Source organism: Macrobrachium rosenbergii, chromosome 51 (assembly GCF_040412425.1).
Source record: "Macrobrachium rosenbergii isolate ZJJX-2024 chromosome 51, ASM4041242v1, whole genome shotgun sequence".
In the NCBI taxonomy this organism is placed as follows: domain Eukaryota; kingdom Metazoa; phylum Arthropoda; class Malacostraca; order Decapoda; family Palaemonidae; genus Macrobrachium; species Macrobrachium rosenbergii.
This window is the reverse complement of record NC_089791.1, coordinates 52647883-52667882: the sequence shown is the minus strand read 5'-3', so window position 1 is coordinate 52667882 and position 20000 is coordinate 52647883. Positions and strand designations below refer to the sequence as shown.

Here is a 20000-nt window from a genome sequence, read left to right as displayed (position 1 = left end):
TATACTGTGTGTGTGTGTGTGTGATGTGATGTGCTGATCTTCTGTCTGTTCACATCTTATACATCTGTTATGTTCTTCTCTTTCATTTTCCACTGTTTTTCCAGTTTGACCAACATAAAATTTATTACAAGACTTGCACGATATTTGGTACGCACATCTTCTTGTAAGGCCGAGCGGTGTCTTTAAAAGTAGGTTTCATTGTTTTGTTGTTCTTAAATGCGACAATAACACCAAAATTCTTAAGAAAATGGGAAATATCCTACATATTATTATTATATGGTAGTACAAGCAAATTTTTCTGTAGTAAGTCTTTTTTGCTTTGATCACTCTTTTTGCCGCTGCTAATCCTTTATCCAATACACTGTCAGCATATTTCAATTCCTTGCCTGTATTTCTGATCTGATATGTTTCATTATCAATATATTCGGGGCTACATGTACTTACTTTCCGGATCTATATATATATATATATATCAATATATATATATATATATATATATATATATATATATATATATATATATATATATATATATATATGAATTAGTAACTTGAGATACCTAAAGTCTACGGTCAAACGCGACCATTTTTGCCATAAATCTGCGTAAGAGTGTTTGTGAGATTATTTTCAAATTGCCATGTTTCCTTGTCATTTGACAAGAAATTGAGATAGGACCACCACGAAAACCTATTCCCTAACTACACCTCCCCCCACCCAAAAACTTGTAATTCGACCATTAAACCTGGAGAGAGAGTGGTCCGCCCGCCTATCCCTTTAAAACGACGTGGGCGGGTTACCTGGCAACACTGCTTCAGCAGGTAAAGGAAACCTTCGGAACCCAGTTCTGGAGGTTAGTATGAGTGTGACCGTTGCCGAGGGAGGACGCGCCGTCTCTGTCTCCATTCACACGCCGAACTTTTTTTTTGTTCTTTTCTTTTCATTTGCCTCTTTTGCGGGAATACTGATGAGTGTGCCTCGGAACGCGCTATGAGAGTGGCTGTGTAAAACCAGGCGCGAGAGAGAGAAAGGAAAGATCTCCGTCACTGCTGTACAAAGCGAACACCCTGCCAGCAAACATAGGCGCCGCCATTGTGACCCTGCTAGAAGTAGTGTGAGTATTGCATACTTTCCCCCCTCCTCATCCTCCTCCTCCTCCTCCTCCTCCTTCTCCTTCCTCCTCCTGTGCTCTCTCTCTCTCTCTCTCTCTCTCTAGCTTTGACCTTTGATCTCACAATTACCAGCGGGTAGGGCAACAACAACGGATCCTCTCTCTCTCTCTCTCTCTCTCTCTCTCTCTCTCTCTCTCTCTCTCTCTCTCTCTGCAAGACAAACAATCTCGGCCCTCACACTGTCCGTCTCGAAAAACAGTAATGAGGAGCATAACATAACAAATTATTATATATATATATATATATATATATATATATATATATATATATATATATATATATATATATATATATTTATATCTGTATATGTATCGTGGATCGCTCTGTCGTTTGCCCTCCCGTGTTCAGGGATGCTGCATCAAGAAATTCTAGTAATGAGTATGTGAATTCGTGTGTTAATGGGTGTTCTTATAAAATTGATTTCAGACGGAATTCGTGTAATGTGTATATGAACTTAGTGTGTTAATGGGTGTTCTTAAAAATTAATTTCAGACAAAATTCGTGTAACGTGTATGTGAAATCGTGTTAATGTGTACTCTTATGAAAATAATTGTAGACGAAATTTGCATAATGTGTATGTGAACTTCTGTGTTCTTCTAGAAGTAATTTCAGACGGAATTCGTGTAATGTGTATGTAAACTTGGGTGTTCTTTTAGTAATAGTTTGAGACGAAATTCGTGTAATGTGTATGTAAAATTGGGTGTTCTTAAAAAATAATTTCTGGCGAAATTCGTGTAATGTGTATGTATATGAGCTTGTGTGTTCTTATAAAAATCATTTCAGGCGAAATTTGTTTATTGTGTATGTGAACTTGGAGTGTTTATGGGTGCTGTTATAAAATTATTTTCAGAGGAAATTCGTGTGACGTGTATGTGATCTTCTAAAATTAATTTCAGACAAAATTCGTGTGTGTGAACTTGAGCGTTAATGGGTGCTCTTATAAAATTAGTTTCAGAGGAAATTCGTGTAACGTGTTTGTGAACTTGTGTTTGTGATCTCCTAAAATTAATTTCAGACGAAATTCGTGTATGCGAACTTGAGTGGTAATGGGTGTTCTAATAAAATTAGTTTCAGACGAAATTCGCGTAATATGTTTGTGAACTTGTCTGTGATGATCTAAAATGTATATGTGAACTTAGAGTGTTAATGGGTGTTCTTATAAAATTAGTTTCAGACGAAATTCGTGTGACGTATGTGAACTTGTGTGTTTGTGTGTTCTTACAAAATAATCGTAGCGGAAATTCTTGGAATGCGTAGTAAGTGAACTTGTGTGTTCTTATAGACATAATTTCAGACGAAATTCGTGTAATTTGAATGCGAACGTGAGTGGTAATGGTTGTTCTTATCAAATTAATTTCAGGCGAAATTCTTGTAACGTGTTTGTGTTGTGTGATCATGTAAAATTAATTCCAGACGAAATTCGTGTAACGTGTTTGAAAACTTGTGTTATCAACTCTTCTAAAAGCATTTTAGTAGAAACTCGTGTAACGTTTTTCTGAACTTATGTGTTAGTGTATGTTCTTATAAAAGTAATTTTAGTGGAAATTCGTGTAACACCGATGTGAATTTGTGTGTAAATGATAATTTTAGGGGAAGTTCATGTAACACGTTTGTGAACTTGTGTGTAAATGATAATTTTAGGGGAAATTCGTATTATACGTAGTATGTGAACTTGTGTGTAAATGATAATTTTAGTGGAAATTCGTATAATCCGTAGTATGTGAACTTGCGTGTAAAAAAAAATTTATTGGAAAATCGTGTAACGCCGATGTGAACTTGTGTGTTTAACAGTCATATTAGTGGAAATTCTTGGAATGTGTATGTGATCTTGTATGTAAATTTTAGCAGAAATTCGTGTAACGTGTTTGTGAACTTGTTTATAAGTAATTTTTCGTGGCAATTTGTGGAACGGGTTTTGTGAATTTATGTTAATGTGTTGCCTTTCATAATAATTTTAGTGAAAATTCGTGTTATGTGTACGTGGTCTTGTTAATGTGTGTTTTTATAACAGTAATATTAGCTGAAATTTGAGTAATGTATATGTGAACTGGTGAGGTAACGTGTGCTCTTACAAAATAAATATAGCGGAAATTCGTGTAAGTGAACTTGGGTGTTAATTTATGTTCTTATAAAGGTAATTTTAACCGTATTTGATGTTTATTGTGACTATCTTCATACGCCATCACGACTGCGTTATTATTATTATTATTATTATTATTATTATTATTATTATTATTATTGTATGAAGATAAACTACGTTTCTTCGTCCAGACGAGTTTTCAACGTGAGTAATTTCCCCCTCAACGGACGACAAATGATGCTACTTATATATATTGAAATAATAGAGCCAATACGCTTGTATTTTGAGTAAATCTCTCGTAAGTACCAGGAAGAATCGTTTACCGTGGTGATGTATTCGTTTTGAGACGAGGCCGAGTGGTACCAGTGACGTAGGAGAAGGCGGAGCGGAGTAGTACCAATTCTGACCTAGCCTATTGTTTTGGTGCACGGCTGTTGAGTCTACGGTCCTCGCTCTGAAAGTTTCACTTACTTTTGGTAGCCCAGTCTAACCCTATATCACCCTTACGTTTTCCACTGTTTGTGTTTTCTTTTAAACATTTGAGTATAAAATTAACTATCTTAGATTGCGATATAGGGATTGAGATACATTAGCTGGTTGTTTGGTAGAGTTTATCTAAATTTTATAATAGAGGCAGTTACGTGATTTTTTTGTCCAGGAGTCTCCTTGATGTAGAAGTGATAAGTAGAATGGAATTACTTTAATTTAATTGTTTCTGAAGCCACCCTCTTATAAGGGTTACAACATATTTAAAAAAAATTAAATGTGGCTCAGGAGTTTGTTGAATAAAGTTGACTTATCTTTTGTTCGAGGAAAGTTAGTTAAATATATTTCTCGTATATTTTTTTACGAACATTGTTGCCGTTTGCTTTTACTTACAAGTGACTGTTTTAAGTAACGTATGAATATGTGTATGCGTGCGTTATATTCGTATATATGTAATATATATGTGTGTATATTATATATATATATATATATATATATATATATATATATATATATATATACATATACATACATACATACATACATACATACATTATATATATGCAGTGTATCACCTTTGATTAAATTTTGTATAGGGTCATATGAAAATAAAATGCGAAAGCAGGCATCCTACGAATGTGCATATATATGTGTGTGAATATATATATACATATATATATATATGTATGTTTATAAATATTATGTATATATATATATATATATATATATATATATATATATATATATATATGTATGTAGGCTATATATATCTTGAAGAAAATTTTTAGGGCCCAAAGAAAATAAAATTGAGAAAGTTGACAGGCAATCCTCTTTTTATTTTGTATTGCGGTAACTCAACTTACTCATCCACACACGAGGAAATGGCAACACTGCTCAAAAAAAAAGTCAAATCTACCCGATTACCTCCGTTTTCCCTGAAAATTTTGAAAGGGACTAAAGGAATATGGCAACGGTGCTCTGACCTTTTTGTAGCTAGAACAGAACAGTGCGATGGTTTTTAAAAGACTGGTTACGTAACGCCAATAAATCCGAAATAATCTTAATAGCTGGAATAGGTCCACGGTGTTATACCCGAGTGTTAGGTTAACAAGATGGGAAGGAAAACAATTTTATACGAGTATATAAGGTTAACAAGATGGGAAGGAAAAACAATTGTATACGAGTATATAATCTTAAGTAGAGCCTAATGATGCTATAAGCAGTAAAGGGTATTTGAGCAGTTCTACAATGCCGTTGGTTTAGCCAGATACGTGAATATTGCTCACAGAAGGCCATTGTTGTTAAACGTAAAATAGCGCCCTCCCCCAGTGTCCTCTTGTCTACTTATAATCTTCAGAAGGTAGCACATACATTATCTTCATAAGGCAGTACACACGTTATCTTCAGAGGGTAGCACATACATTATTTTCAGAAGGTAGTACATACATTATCTTCATAAGGTAGTAAATACATTATCTTCAGCAGGTAGTAGAAACATTATCTTCAGAAGGTAATACATTATTTTCAGAAGGTAGTCTATACATTATCTTCAGAAGGTAGTTCATACATTATCTTCAGAAGGTAATACATACATATCTTCAGAAGGTAGTACATACATTATGTTCAGAAGGTAGTACATACCTATCTTCAGAAGGGAGTACATACATTATCTTCAGAGGGTAGTTCATACATTATCTTCAGAAGGTAGTACATGCATTATCTTCAGAAGGTAGTACATACTTAATCTTCAGAAGTTAGTACATACTTAATCTTCAGAAGGTAGCACATACATTATCTTCAGAATTCAGTACATACATAATCTTCAGAAGGTAGTACTTACTTAATCTTCAGAAGGTAGTACAAGCATCTTCAGAAGGTAGTACAAACATTAGATTCAGAAAGTAGTAAAAACACTAACTTTAGAAGGTAGCACATGCATTATCTTCAGAAGGTAGCAAATACATTATCTTCAGAAGGTAGTACTTACATTATCTTCAGAAGGTAGTACATGCATTATCTTCAAAGGGTAGTACATACATTATGTTCAGAAGGTAGTACATACTTTATACTCAGAAGGTAGTACATACTTAATCTTCAGAAAGTAGTACATACATTATGTTCAGAAGGTAGTACATACTTTATACTCAGAAGGTAGTACATACTTAATCTTCAGAAAGTAGTACATACTTAATTTTCAGAAGGTAATACATACTTAATCTTCAGAAGGTAGTACAAACATCTTCAGAAGGTAGTACAAACATTATCTTTAGAAGGTAGTAAAAACATTATCTTTAGAAGGTAGCACATACATTATCTTCAGAAGGCAGCACACACATTATCTTTAGAAGGTAGCACATACATTATCTTCAGAAGGTAGTACAAACATTACCTTCATTAGGTAGTACATACTCAATCTTCAGAAGGTAGTACAAACATTATCTTTAGAAGGTAGTACATACTTAATCTTCAGGAGTTAGTACAAACATTTTCTTCAGAAGGTAGTAAGTACAAACATAAGTACATACATACTTAGCCTTCAGAAAGTAGTATAAACATCTTCAGAAGGTAGTACAAACATTATCTTCAGAAGGTACTACAAAAATTATCTTTAAAAGGAAGCACATACATTAGCTTCAGAAGGTAGTACATATTTAATCTTCAGAAGGTAGTACAAACTTTATCTTCAGGAGGTAGTACGAACATTATCATTAGAAGGTAGTACAAACATTATCTTCAGAAGGTAGCACATACATTATCTTCAGAAGGCAGCACGTACATTATCTTTAGTAGGCAGTACATGCATTGTCTTCAAAAGGTAGTTCTTACATACCTTTCCTATTGACTGATTTGCCTATAGTTTGTCCCCACCCAGCTTGCAATTATGTATACTCCTGAAGCAATTTTCATTATTCTTCATATGGTAAACAGTGATTATATAGCTTATTGTGCTTTATCTCGATTAGGGGCGCATGTCATAGCGTACTGTGTTTGGGTAAGCAGTTTGTGTTGACTCGTTCTATAGAACAGGTCAGCGGGTGCATAGCATTCAAAATAAGGTATAATGAGAGAGAGAGAGAGAGAGAGAGAGAGAGAGAGAGAGAGAGAGAGAGAGAGAGAGAGAGAATGTTTTATTCAGTAAAAAGAGAAAAACAAAAGATTCTGTATTTTATTCAAAAAGAACATTGGCCAGGCATTAATTTGGACAGATGCATTGGCTGCATAGCTTTTTTTTTCTCACAATCCAGTCCTCTTTTTTTTCTTGATAATTGATTATGAATTTTTTCCAGAGATTATTTCAAATACTCTCACTGAATGGAATGTGTATATTTTTGAGACCATGGTTTTTTTTTTATAGTATCCTTTAGAGTTGAAGTTTATAAGTAACCAGGATATGTAGTAACCCCATATACGAGAATGGCTTTCATGTAATACCGAAAATTACAAAGAAAAGGAATTGCATCAATTATCTAGGCGGCAATGACCTTGTATGGTTTGTCTGAAGCCGCCTTTTTTTTTTATTTTTAGAGCGACCTAAAAATGTTTAAGAAGAAATGAAATACACTAATGTGTATGTCGTGGTCAAGTGTTGAGCCAAGTTTGTAAACGCACAGTCAGCTGTTTATGATACCAAACTCATCGTTGGGATATATAAACGTTAAACTTTTGTCTTTATACCCCAGCTTAGTAAATAGTTGAGGGTAGTCACGTAACATATTTTCAATAAAGGTTGCACAAATTGACATAAGTTAATGGTAGCTTAGTAAATAGTTAAGGGTAGATGTGTAACGTATTTTCAATCAAGATTGCACGGTTTGAGATAAGACGACGATATCTTGGCGAATAGTGAAGAGTAGACTTGTAACATTTGCATTAAAGGTATCGGTTGTTATATGACGTTAATTTCTAATAATTCGTTGTGGAAGGCGATAGATCTTGTAGCGAGTATATGAAGGATAGAATAAGAGGAGAAAAATAGATAATTTATAGAACTTGTTGTTGACCGCTAAATAATTTTGAAAGTATTTACAAAGAAGATAAATAGTTAACGGCAGAATAATGATAGGGATAGGATCTGATCTGTATGATATGTCACTGTAGGCAAGCTTCTGTGTATGTGTATATGCTATTAAAATTAAGAGAGAGAGAGAGGAGAACCGTGAAATTAAGAGAGAGAAAGAAAGAGAGATGATGCAAAAGGTGCATGAATAATCGGTAACGACATTGATCAGGCAAATACCGATCTTAAAGAACGTTTTCCAGTCGAAGATGCGCTATCTCTCTCTCTCTCTCTCTCTCTCTCTCTCTCTCTCTCTCTCTCTCTCTCTCTCTCTCTCTCAGACTGTGACGTGTGTGGCATCTGCAATGACGCAAGTACAAGCAGAATAGCTATGTTTATACTCGCATTCTGGAAGCACCGTCGGGCGACCCCTCTCTCTCTCTCTCTCTCTCTCTCTCTCTCTCTCTCTCTCTCTCTCTCTCTCTCTCTCATACACACACACACACACACACACACACACTAAGCATAATGATACCAAACATTGTCATTTGTGTCGTGTTATCGGAACCTCTCTCTCTCTCTCTCTCTCTCTCTCTCTCTCTCTCTCTCTCTCTCTCTCTCTCTCTCTCTCTCTCTCTCACAGCATAATAATACCAAACCTTTGCTGTATTTTTATCGTGTTATTGGAACCCCTCTCTCTCTCTCTCACCAAGACTTTGTTGCAATTTTGTCGTATTATCGTATACATACATTACACAGTATAATACCAAACCTTTGCAGTTTTGTCGTGTTATTGGAGTCTCTCTCTCTCTCTCTCTCTCTCTCTCTCTCTCTCTCTCTCTCTCTCTCTCTCTCTCTGCAGTGACTTAGAAACTCCCCCAGCTGATTCTTGCCCGTCTCAGTCTCTTCGACACTTTTGGCTCACAAACACACAGTCTATATATATATATATATATATATATATATATATATATATATATATATATATATATATATATATATATATATATATATATTGTGACGAGCTCAGAGGCTGCACATGACACGATCATATGAGCGTGAATCCGAAATCGTAGCATCAAGGTCGCCTCCAAATTAAAATCAATCCGATCAATATGACTGGGGAAAGGTCAGGTTGGTTGGCGCGCATCATGCACTCTCTCACGCACACACGCACGCACGCACAAACGCACGCACGGACATACGTACCTGTTGCATGTTTGCCAAAGCCATGCGTTGGGAGCCTCTCTCTCTCTCTCTCTCTCTCTCTCTCTCTCTCTCTCTCTCTCTCTCTCTCTCTCTCTCTCTCTCTCTCTGTACTACTGCCCGCTGCTGGTGTGTTAAAATGTGATTTATAATGTAAGGTATTTTGATAATTTCTGGGCATTTTTATTATTTCCTTTTATTTTGTATTCATATTGCCACGTTTTTCTTACAAAAAACCTCTTTATTCTTCTCTTAATTCAATTTGAATTTCGCGACAAATGAGACATACTTTGTCCTATATTAATTTGATTGTCAACAAGGCTTTTTGTTCATCGGTCATGGCTAAAACACACACACACACGCACATGCACACACAGAGAGAGAGACAGAGAGAGAGAGAGAGAGAGAGAGAGAGAGAGAGAGAGAGAGAGAGGGAGAGAGGGGGGTTCCGATAACACGACAAAAGTGCAGCAAAGGTTTGGTATTATAGTGCTGTGTGTGTGTATAACAGAGAGAGAGATTCCGACAACTCGACCAAAATACACACACAGACAAACAAACAAACCTGTAAGCTCTGTGTCCTCCTAAGGGGAGCGTGTCTCCTGAAGGTGTTGCCCTTCAGATTTCTAGAAGGTATTAGTAGGAGAGATTGCTTCTCTCAACATAGACAATTCGATTTTAACGGGAACCGAATCTGATTATTTTTCTGTATCGTCTTCCTTGTTCTAAGGTATCTATTTAGAAGAGACTTAGGTACTGTGATTTCAGGACATTTAATTTACACACATATATAAAAATTCAGTTATTTGACCTTTACATGACATTCACCCGTTTAAGCGCACTCCGTAGAGGGGGCGTGGAATTTTTAGCGCCGTCAGTGCACCTCATGCGGTGAACTGTAGGGATTACTTACGGTTCTTTGAAGCGTCCCTTCGGCCCGTAGCTGCAACCCCTTTCATTCCTTTAACTGTGCTTCCGTTCATATTATGTTTTCTTCCATCTTACGTTCCACCGTCTCTTAACAATTGATTCGCAGTGCAGCTGTGAGATTTTCCTCCTGTTACACCTCAAAAACCTTTTTATCATCAAGTTCCGTTTAAGCTCTGAGTGACCTCAACATAGGTCCCAGCGCATAGCCTTTGGCCTATATTCTATGTTGTATTCTATACTTTTCTACTGTACTAGTTTAAGCTAACTTTACCATAACGTAACTATATAACGTAACATTTAATTGTCGTGACTTAAGCGTGTGTTCAGCTTTCTTCCAGCGTATCATGACTTAAAGACAGCGCCTCAACGTAACATAACGCCGTGAGTGTAACCGAGTAGGCTATGTCATTTGGTTACGTAAGGAGCTGCATTTGACCGGCCTCGCTGTTACGTAACTTGAATTTAATCGACAGTGACATTATATTTAATATTCAACTTGGTCATAACTTTTTATAACGTACATTTAACAAATGATATTCTTTCAACATGGCTGTAACATTATATAACGTAACATCGGACATTTAACTGGACTTTTATATAGGTAACGCAACATCGTAACGTTCAGCAGGGTCATGCTTTGAACTATCCATGTCCTTAAGTGTCCCAAGGACGTGCTTTTGACTAAACGTGTACGAGAAAGAGAGAGAGGATCTCAGATTATTGAGAGAGAGAATAGAGAGGAATGGCGGGTGTGAGGAGGAAGGGAAGAGGAAAAATATCGAGGAGACCGGAGAGAGAGAGAGAGGTGGGGGTTGGGGTTGGTTGGTTTAGGAATAGAGAGCGCCAGAAGTGGCTGGTCGCGTCAAAAGGGGAAGGGGAAGAAAGAGGAGGGGGAGGGGGAGGAGGGAGGGGTAATTCCATTTCCATGTATTGACGTCATTGCTCTTGCCGTGACGTCATCAAGCAGGTAAACATCAACAATAATACAATGGTTCGTATTTAAGCAAAAGAAAAATAGACTCGTCCCCTTGTCGTTACCGGATCGGCGTTGCTTCGGCAGATCATATGTACGTAGTGCGACCCCTCTGATTGGATGTCCGTCCGGATTCCTCATCCGGATTTTGATCGTATCCGGTCGTCAATACGAACGACCGTCCCCCTCCCCCCATGACGTCATGAAACCGTGACAGTGTCTTGCTCGGTGTCATGAATTTTGCGACTGCCTGCCGTCTTGTGTCGTCGCACCTTGCCTTATTGCTGCATCCTATATCCTGTATCCTGTCGAAAGGTGGTGAAGTGTCCCTGTACCTAGGATCATACGAAGCTATCAGCTTCATAGGATCCATCCTTAAGGATTCGCCGATATCCTATGGGTCTTGGAAGTCTCTAGAACTAACAGAAGTTTCCTTGTGGTAGGATGCAGAAGTTAACTTCCTGGGACCCATCCTTTAGGGTTCGCTGGTATCCTACGGATCGTGAAATCTCCAGAACTAACAGACGTGTCCCTGTAGTAGGAAGCAGCAGTTAGCTTCGTAGGATACATCCTTCATGTGGGATCGCCGATATCCTACGGGTCGTTTCCGGAAAGTCTCCAGAACTAACAGAAGTGCCCTTGTGATAGGATGCAGCATTTATCTTGGTAGGATCCATCCTTAAGGATTTGCCGATGGGATCCATCCTTAAGGATTCGCCGATGTCCTACGGGTGTTTCATGGAAGCCTCCAGAACTAACAGGAGTGTCCCTTAATTAGGATGCAGCATGTATCCTGGTAGGATCCATCCTTAAGGGTTCGCCGATTTCCTACGGGTCTTGGAAATATCCAGAACTAGTTGAGACTTCCAGTACCCACAACCTGTTGAGGTACGGAGGCGGGAATGGGAATGTCAGCTTGGAATCTGCGTCTGTCATGGACGCTGTTTTGGGAATCATCATCTGTCCTGGAATCGTTACCGAGAATCACGTTGTCCCCCTCTGATGACCGGCGATAAGTCAGTACTTGGAAAGAGCAGATACATGCACACAGACGGCGCCGGCCGACGTGAGTAAGTGCCGTGAGAGAGAGAGAGAGAGAGAGAGAGAGGAATTAACAAACTATCTCAAATGTCAAACTTATTCTGTTACTACTTTTTTTGTTAAAATTGGCGTTTGTATTACACACACACACACACACACACACACACACACACACACATATATATATATATATATATATATATATATATATATATATATATATATATATATATATATATATATATATAGACAGAGAACAGACAGACAGACAGACAGACAGACAGACAGACAGACAGACAGACAGAGACAGACAGACAGACAGACAGTGAATGATAATCTATTCTGCAAACAGGTCACTGGACATTTTGATAAAGTGGAGAAAGTATTGTTCTAAAATTATTATTATTATTATTTTTAAGGAGTGATCATTTTCCGGAGACCGTGAGCGTTGAATGTAATAGCCGTTTCTACGTCATTTAATTTATATAGTGTTCTCTGTGTGCCTTACAACCTTATTAAGATGCATGTTATGCATGTGTATAGCAGAGCAGATGGTTAGTTAGCCTATTCGATGGTGTTTGCTGGTGCTGCCCAACTGTTGTAACTGTTGTATATATATATATATATATATATATATATATATATATATATATATATATATATATATATATATATATATATATATATATAGTACCTAACGAAGGCACTATTTATATACCGGTCCTTTGTTCATAATTTTCGTGAAAGAAACGGAATTTCTCCCCACCTTTATAAGGAGGAATAATAGAAATCAGCCTGCGCTTAGCTCGGCGATAAACACGGACAAGAGAGAGAGAGAGAGAGAGGGAGGGGAGGGGGACGCTCATACCATGTTAAGGAAATTCTGGATAAACTTGATAGCTGAGGTGAAGAGGATCCTGATGGTTTCTTCTTTTTGTTTTTAAAAAAGTTTCTAGTGTGTTGTCTCCCAAGATTACTAGACTTTATAGGTTTTTTATGTCGACGTAGTATCTGTGGATGAGCGCAAGCTCAGTAATACAATGCCTGTTCCAAAGAGTGGTATATCTGCAGACTGCAGTAACTACAGGACGATCTCTATTATCCCTGTGCTTTCCAGAGTTGCTGAAAAACTTATTTTTAAGCCACTATATAAGTATTGTAACCTAAAGGATTGTTAGCTGATAGTCAGTATGCATACAGGAGGCAGATGGGCACTACGCCATTGGCAAGGGAACATTGTTAAGGGTTTTGAGTGCAGAGTAATTCAAATAGATTTTAGTGCTGCTTTCGATTTAGTAAATCACAAGGCACTTATCTAAAATCTTGAGAATCTTGGGGTGGATAGATATGTTTTAGGATTACTTCAAGATTTCCTTACAGGTAAGGCAGTAGCGAGTTGCTGTGGACGGGATCTTCAGTGAACCAAGGCCTGTTGTGTCTGGAGTTCCACAGGGCAGTGTTCTTGGTCCACCGTTATTTTTAGTGTATACAAGTGATTTTGTTGTTGGCCTGGAAAACTAGATTGTTCAGTATGCCGATGGTGCAACACTTGTGGGTGCAGTAAAGTCTCCACTTACGAGAAATGAAGCTGCCCTCAACCTCAGTTGGGATTGGACCGGATCGGAGAATGGCGTAGTCGGTGGGGTATGAGGCTGAACCCCAGTAAAACGAAAACACTATTGATTAGCAAATCTCGTACAGATTTCCCATCCTATCTTCCCCTTCAGGTGGATGGAACTTTGCTGAACAGGTCCGAAGCTTTAACTATTCTAGGTGTAACTTTTGACTCATTTTGAGCAACATATAATGAAAGTTTCAGCAAATGCCGCACGAAAGTCAGGTATTGCTCGTAAGGCCTCATATATTTATACCAGTGATAAAATCAATGCAGCTGTTTTAGGTCATTTGTACTTCCTTTACTGGAGCGCTGTTCTCCGGTGTGGATGTCTGCTTCTGCCAGAGGTTTTTATCTCTTTTAGACCGAGTGGTTCGTGGTGGCAGGTTTCTGTTTCCTAATAGTATCAGTTATGACTTGGACCATCGACGGATGGTCTCTTGTTTGTCACTTTTTCATAAGTTGTACGTCAACATAGATCTTTCACATTCACAATTGATCCCTGATCCCCTTTTTCTTCCGAGAACAACCAGATTCGCTGAACAGCAGCACCAATATACAGTAAATGTGCCTCGCTGTCTAACTTTCCAGTTCCAGAGTCCTTTATTCTTCACACCGTTGGATTGTGGAACAGCCTGCCAGAGGATGTCGTGCAGTTAGAACTTCGGAAATTCAAGCGAAAATGCAATGCATTACTACCCTATCACTACCCTTCTGGCATTTTAATATATTTTTATCTATTTACGTATTTATTAATTTATTTTTTCTTTTTAATAAGTGAGATCTCTTCTTTCTGTATTTCCCTTTACTTCCTCTTACTTCTTCTTAATGAACACCCTATTCTTTGGAAGCTTGAATTTCAAGTGAATGGCCCCTGTGGGCTTGTTTTATTTGAGTAGGTTTCATCTACTTAATAATAATAATAATAATAATAATAATAATAATAATAATAATAATAATAATACCATCGAAAGGCCAAGAAGATCGCAACGCCTTTGTGAATTGACGGCCAATCAAAATTTAACACACACCAGTCACCCGCTATGTGTAAACCATCTGTATATGTTTGTATATTTACCTGTGTAACATGTATCTTGATTCATTCAGTATTTTTAACTCTCAGTGGATTGGCGCAAGAGTGCCAAAGGAAATATCTGAGGGAATGAAACTTTTGTAAGAAAACTTCTTGCAGTGACCTTTGGATACTTAATATACGAGTACTAGCTACACTCCGATGGGGAGGCTGTAAGGCGCATAGAGAGGACGCCACTACATACTGGAACTTCCAAAGTTCAAGCAAAGATGCAGCATATTAATACCCTAATACAGTTCTCCAGTTCTCCTTGTATTTTAATAATTTACTTACATTTTTATGTATTAATTTGTTTATTTTTTTCATTTTTAATGAGTAATCTCTCTGTATTTCCTATTACCTTCTGTTGCTTCTTTGTAATGAACACCATATTCTTTGGAAGCTTGAATTTCAAATTATTATTATTTATTAATATGTTAATTTATTTTTTATTTTTTAATAAATGACCCTTCTCTCTGGACCCTCCTCTCTGTTTCCCTTTACCTTCTGATGCTTCTTTCGAATGATCACTATCACATTCTTAGGAAGCTTGAATTTAAAGTAAGTGGCCCCTATTGCAGGGTTGTTCCATATGAAAAGGGGTCATCTTCTGAATAATAGTAATACATTTACATTATTATTATTATTATTATTATTATTATTATTATTATTATGATAATTGGTGCTGTTGTTGTGATGGTGAATCTCAAAGGAAGACTCCCTTTTCTGTCTTTCGTCGCCAGGAAGATTTTAAAGTAATGTTTAATTGTTTGGTTAATCGACGCCAAATCTTAGAATAAAGTAGTCAATGTTTTGAGGCGGTTAGTTTTCGTGCAAAAATGGAGGACGTGGGACACTGTGAAGGATAACATGTACAAACCGGATGTTTTGGGAACCCGAGAAAGTGGACTTGAAATTCAGCTGCAGTAGTGAATTATTTACAGTGGATCCTGGTACAGTGGGTTCTTATACAGTGTAAGGATTCGTTGGACTTCTGAGAAATTTGAATTACTTCATTTGTGACCTCGTGATTGTGCGTCGTTTTTTGTGTTGTATATTTTGAGGGCGGCTTTTGTTCGGGAAACAGCCCTTTTCGAGTCTCTCTCTCTCTCTCTCTCTCTCTCTCTCTCTCTCTCTCTCTCTCTCTCTCTCTCTCTCTCATGAGACACCTTCCACCACTGACGCCATGTGTCTATTTTTCCAGCGTGCGGCCATTTCAGTATTGCGAGTGGTGCGGCCGGCCACTCATAAGGCGTTCGCCCTTCAACTGCACGTAAGTACGAACGAACATGCTTGAAAGTGCTTTCGGAAAGAAAGAGATTAAAAAAATTAAAAAAAAAAACTCACTCAAGCTCTCCTCCCGCACGTTTGATTAAGCTAGCAAGGCGATCACGCATTTCTTTATATTAATTTTTTTTATATTGGCTTCTCAGTTTTCAGTCTGGTTGATGCTCTCTTTGTATTCTGTCATGATTATCTATTGCACGTATTGCACGATAATGTAAAGGGATTTTTATTTATATCTTGTTTTCGTAGCTTGCAGGCTGAAATTCGGTGAAGGTTGCTCTCATATATATATATATATATATATATATATATATATATATATATATATATATATGTGTGTGTGTGTGTGTGTGTGTGTATATATATATATAATATATATATATATATATATATATATATATATATATATATATATATATATATATTGCTTATTGCTTGGCATGGCTTTAGCCGTAGTTTATAGTTTAGCGGGAATGGGACAGATGTATGGTTTCATCGAGTCTGCGTTTCACCCTTCGTTTCTTATTACTCTCTTATTTTAGGGTCATAAATGGACTATTATTTGACTGTGCCGTCAGGCGCCTATAAGAATGTAATTTATGATATTTATTAAGCTTATGCAATCTTGTATGTATACGTGAATGTTTACGATCAGAGTAATAGATATTTGAACACTGTACACACACACACACGTACGTTATGTATGCTGCTGTGGGTATAACCATACGCACAAGTATTGTCACATAGTATTATGAAAAGTATATGTACATATGTGTTTGTGTATATATATATATATATATATATATATATATATATATATATATATGTATGTATGTATGTATGTATGTGTGTGTGTGTGTGTAAAATATCCATTGTGAAATGAGCCGACCATTATTATTATTACGTGACCTTGTAAGGTAAAAGTCTACCACTTAAGTAAGACCTAGAAAAGACAACACTCTACACTAGAGGGCTTCCTTCCTTGTTCAGTATGTGTGTCAGCGCTGAGGACACAAGTCAGTGTTGACCCCTTATGCTCAATTTTCCCAACTTTAAACCATTTTTCCACGTGCAGAAAACTTCACTGTGCTAGTTACTTTATACTCCTGCACGAAATGCTCACTAGTAGCACGTTGGACCCCCCCATACTCAAACTTCACATTTCACCTTAACTTTTAATCTTATTTAAATCTTTTAAATCTACCATATATTTTCTTCCATCTGTACCAGAACAGCCACGCGCATTCAGAATCGTATGTTCATCATCCCTTTATATTTTTTGTGTGAAATTTACGGGATTGGGCTGCAACCTCCATGCCCCTGGCCATTTATCGACTTCTGCACCGCAAAGAGCAGTGAGATTGCTATTATTGGCCTGGCATTGTATTGGAGTGATTACGTGATTGCCATTGGCCGTAAGTTAGAAGGTTCATTTGCTATTTAGGTGTATATCCTTTCCAATAGGTCTACAACACTCCAAAAAGTGCTGTTCTACCTTGGGGTTAGTGCCGTCAGTGCACCTGTCACGGTGCACTGTAGGAATTGCTCAATGTTCTTTGCATCGTCCCTTTGGCTCCTAGCTGCAACCCCTTCCATTCTTCTCACTGTACCTCCCTTCTTATTCTTTCTTTCATATTACTTTCCACCTTCTCCTAACAATTGTTTCAGTGCAACTACTAGGTTTTCCTCCTGTTACACCTTTAGAACCTTCTTTACTCTGTTTCCCCTTTCAGTGCTGAATGACCCCATTGGTCCTAGCTCTTGGCTTTTGGCCTAAATTTTATATTCCATTCCATTCCAATCCAACAGCTCGCAGCAACCAGACTGACCTGACATTGTAGTTGCCACTGGCTTCAGGAAAAGGCTCATTCACCATGCAGGAGGCATGGCCTGCGTTCAGACCCGCTCGTGTTTGTTATATTTTATTAAAACAACGGACATATCGTCCCTCTAATGATGGTAGGCGGCGAAGCTGGGTACTGTAGATTGCCGACAAAGTCACTCAGCTGTAAGTGGGTACCAGCATCTGGTGGGGTTAAGAGAAAGTGCGTGGGGCAAGCACCCTGACCCTTAAACCCCTTAAAACGTTTCAGAAACCAAAGGGCTCGTCGGAAACCAGAAGTTTGTACTGTTTTTTGGGAATACCTACAACCTCTCCCATATACAGGAAAAAAGATATTATATATATATATATATATATATATATATATATATATATATATATATATATATATATATATATATATTAAGAATGATACTGGTCGTTACATCATCATTGGGATCCAGAAATCGACAAATTATATTACATTTTTTATCGACGAATTTGGACGAAAGTTATATAGAGCTAATCTCTGTATATGGGAATAGAAATCCCCGAGGAAGTTGAAAGATTAATGAAATTCTCTACTCTGTTAAAGAGATTTCAGTCGCTTGTCGACACCTAGATCTTTCTAATTAAAGGGATTTCAGTCGCTTGTCGACACCTAGATCTTTCTAGTTAAAGGGATTTCAGTTGCTTGTCGACACCTAGATGTTTCTAATTAAAGGGATTTCAGTTGCTTGTCGACACCTAGATCTTTCTAATTAAAGGGATTCCAGTTGCTTGTCGACACCTAGATCTTTCTAAGGTGTCATGTTTAGGAATTTGATCTTTGAAAAATGCTTTGTCGGATGAATCTTAAAATCGACGAAGAAAAACGTCAAATTTATCACAGAGTTTCGTAAATAGGGTTTTCACTGAGGCATCTCGGGAACCCCCAACGGGAAATTATCAAAACTTTTGGGAACGAGGAGGGAATATGAGGGCTGCCAGAATTTGGGATAATTGTGCAAGAGCGCGCTTTGTAACCCTCTAAATATTGCAGAGCCAATGTTCTTACTGAAATAATGGGTACCTTTGTTCCCCGCACTGTTGAACTGTGGAACGGTCGCCCTGAGAATGTTTCGCAATTGGAACTTCAAAAGTTCAAGCGAAGATGCAATGCATTGCTACCCTAAAACAACTCTGTTATTTTAATTTATATACGTTTTTATGTATTTATTTATTAATATGTTCATTTATATGTTTCTTTTGTAATAACCGATCTCTTCTGCATTTCCTATTACCTTCTATTACTTCTTGCAAATGAACCCATTGAATGTCAAGTCAGTCGCTCCTATCAGCTTGTTCCATACAAATAGGTTTCATGTTCTGAATAATAATAATAATAATAATAATAATAATAATAATAATAATGTTGCCGAGTGTACGATTTTGACTAGAGATATGATTTTACTTTTTTAGGTTCTGTGTGTGTGTGTGAGAGAGAGATAGAGAGAGAGATCATAGACATTCGATAAACGACAGCGGAACCTTTCTTTTTGAGCCAGGCAGGGCAAATGAGGACGTAAACAAACCGAAAGGAAACTACGGTGTTAATGGAACGTCTCCATAACAGAGGGAAAGGGGCGAGTGAAGTTGTGTTGGGGTGGGGTAAGGTGCCTTTGATTTTTGGGGTGGGGTGAGGGGGTCAGAAATTTAAGCTCAAGTCGAGAAGAAAAAAGTTAGGAATGGACAACTGCATAACACTGTTATTAATATTTTTCCATTTGTGCCCAGAGAGGAACAGAGAGAGAGAGATAGAGAGAGAGAGAGAGAGACTTCGTGTATTCCCAAGGAGGTAGAGCGATGTGCAGAGATTTTTTCCCTTTATTTCCGGAGAGAGAGAGAGAGAGAGAGAGAGAGCAGAAGAACCTGATAACGCAAATTAACATCAGTGCCTCACCGAAAGTATGCAGGAGCGTTAAGTACACGACCGTGTTTGAGCATTGCACAAGCGCATATCAATGCTTGTTGTATGCGCAAGAGAGCAAGCACTATGTGGGAGGAGGAGAGAGAGGGAGGGGAGTGAGTGAGTGAGGGGAGAGGTGGGTCGAGCTTTGAAGAGAGAGAGAGAAGGAGAGAGGGAGAGAGAGATGCTCGGCTAGGTGAGAGGAGAGATTGACTGTGGAGTGGGGTGGGATGGGAGAGAGAGAGAGAGAGGGAGAGGGAGTGCCTCACACCTGTTGCGTCGGTGCCTCGTTGCCAAACTTCGCCACCCAGCGTGTTTTGCTTTCCCAGCCTCTCTCTCTCTCTCTCTCTCTCTCTCTCTCTCTCTCTCTCTCT

General features: G+C 37.8%; 1 protein-coding gene across 3 annotated transcripts in view; it reads left to right on the top strand.

Moving 5' to 3' along the window:
- The window catches only part of LOC136833406 (kinase suppressor of Ras 2-like), a 94538-nt gene that overhangs the window by 31921 nt on the left and 42617 nt on the right, over positions 1 to 20000 (top strand). Inside the window, exons 1-2 of one of the 3 annotated variants that reach the window (XM_067095509.1) lie at positions 969 to 1111; positions 15774 to 15842. The exons of 1 other annotated variant lie outside the window; for it this stretch is intronic. Coding sequence is in view for 1 of the 2 variants with exons in the window: in XM_067095507.1 (XP_066951608.1) it covers positions 15774 to 15842 (69 nt within the window). In the remaining variant the exon portion in view is untranslated. Of the gene's footprint in view, positions 1 to 968; positions 1112 to 15773; positions 15843 to 20000 lie in introns of those variants that run through there. One more of the 3 variants, XM_067095507.1, reaches the window with a different exon arrangement.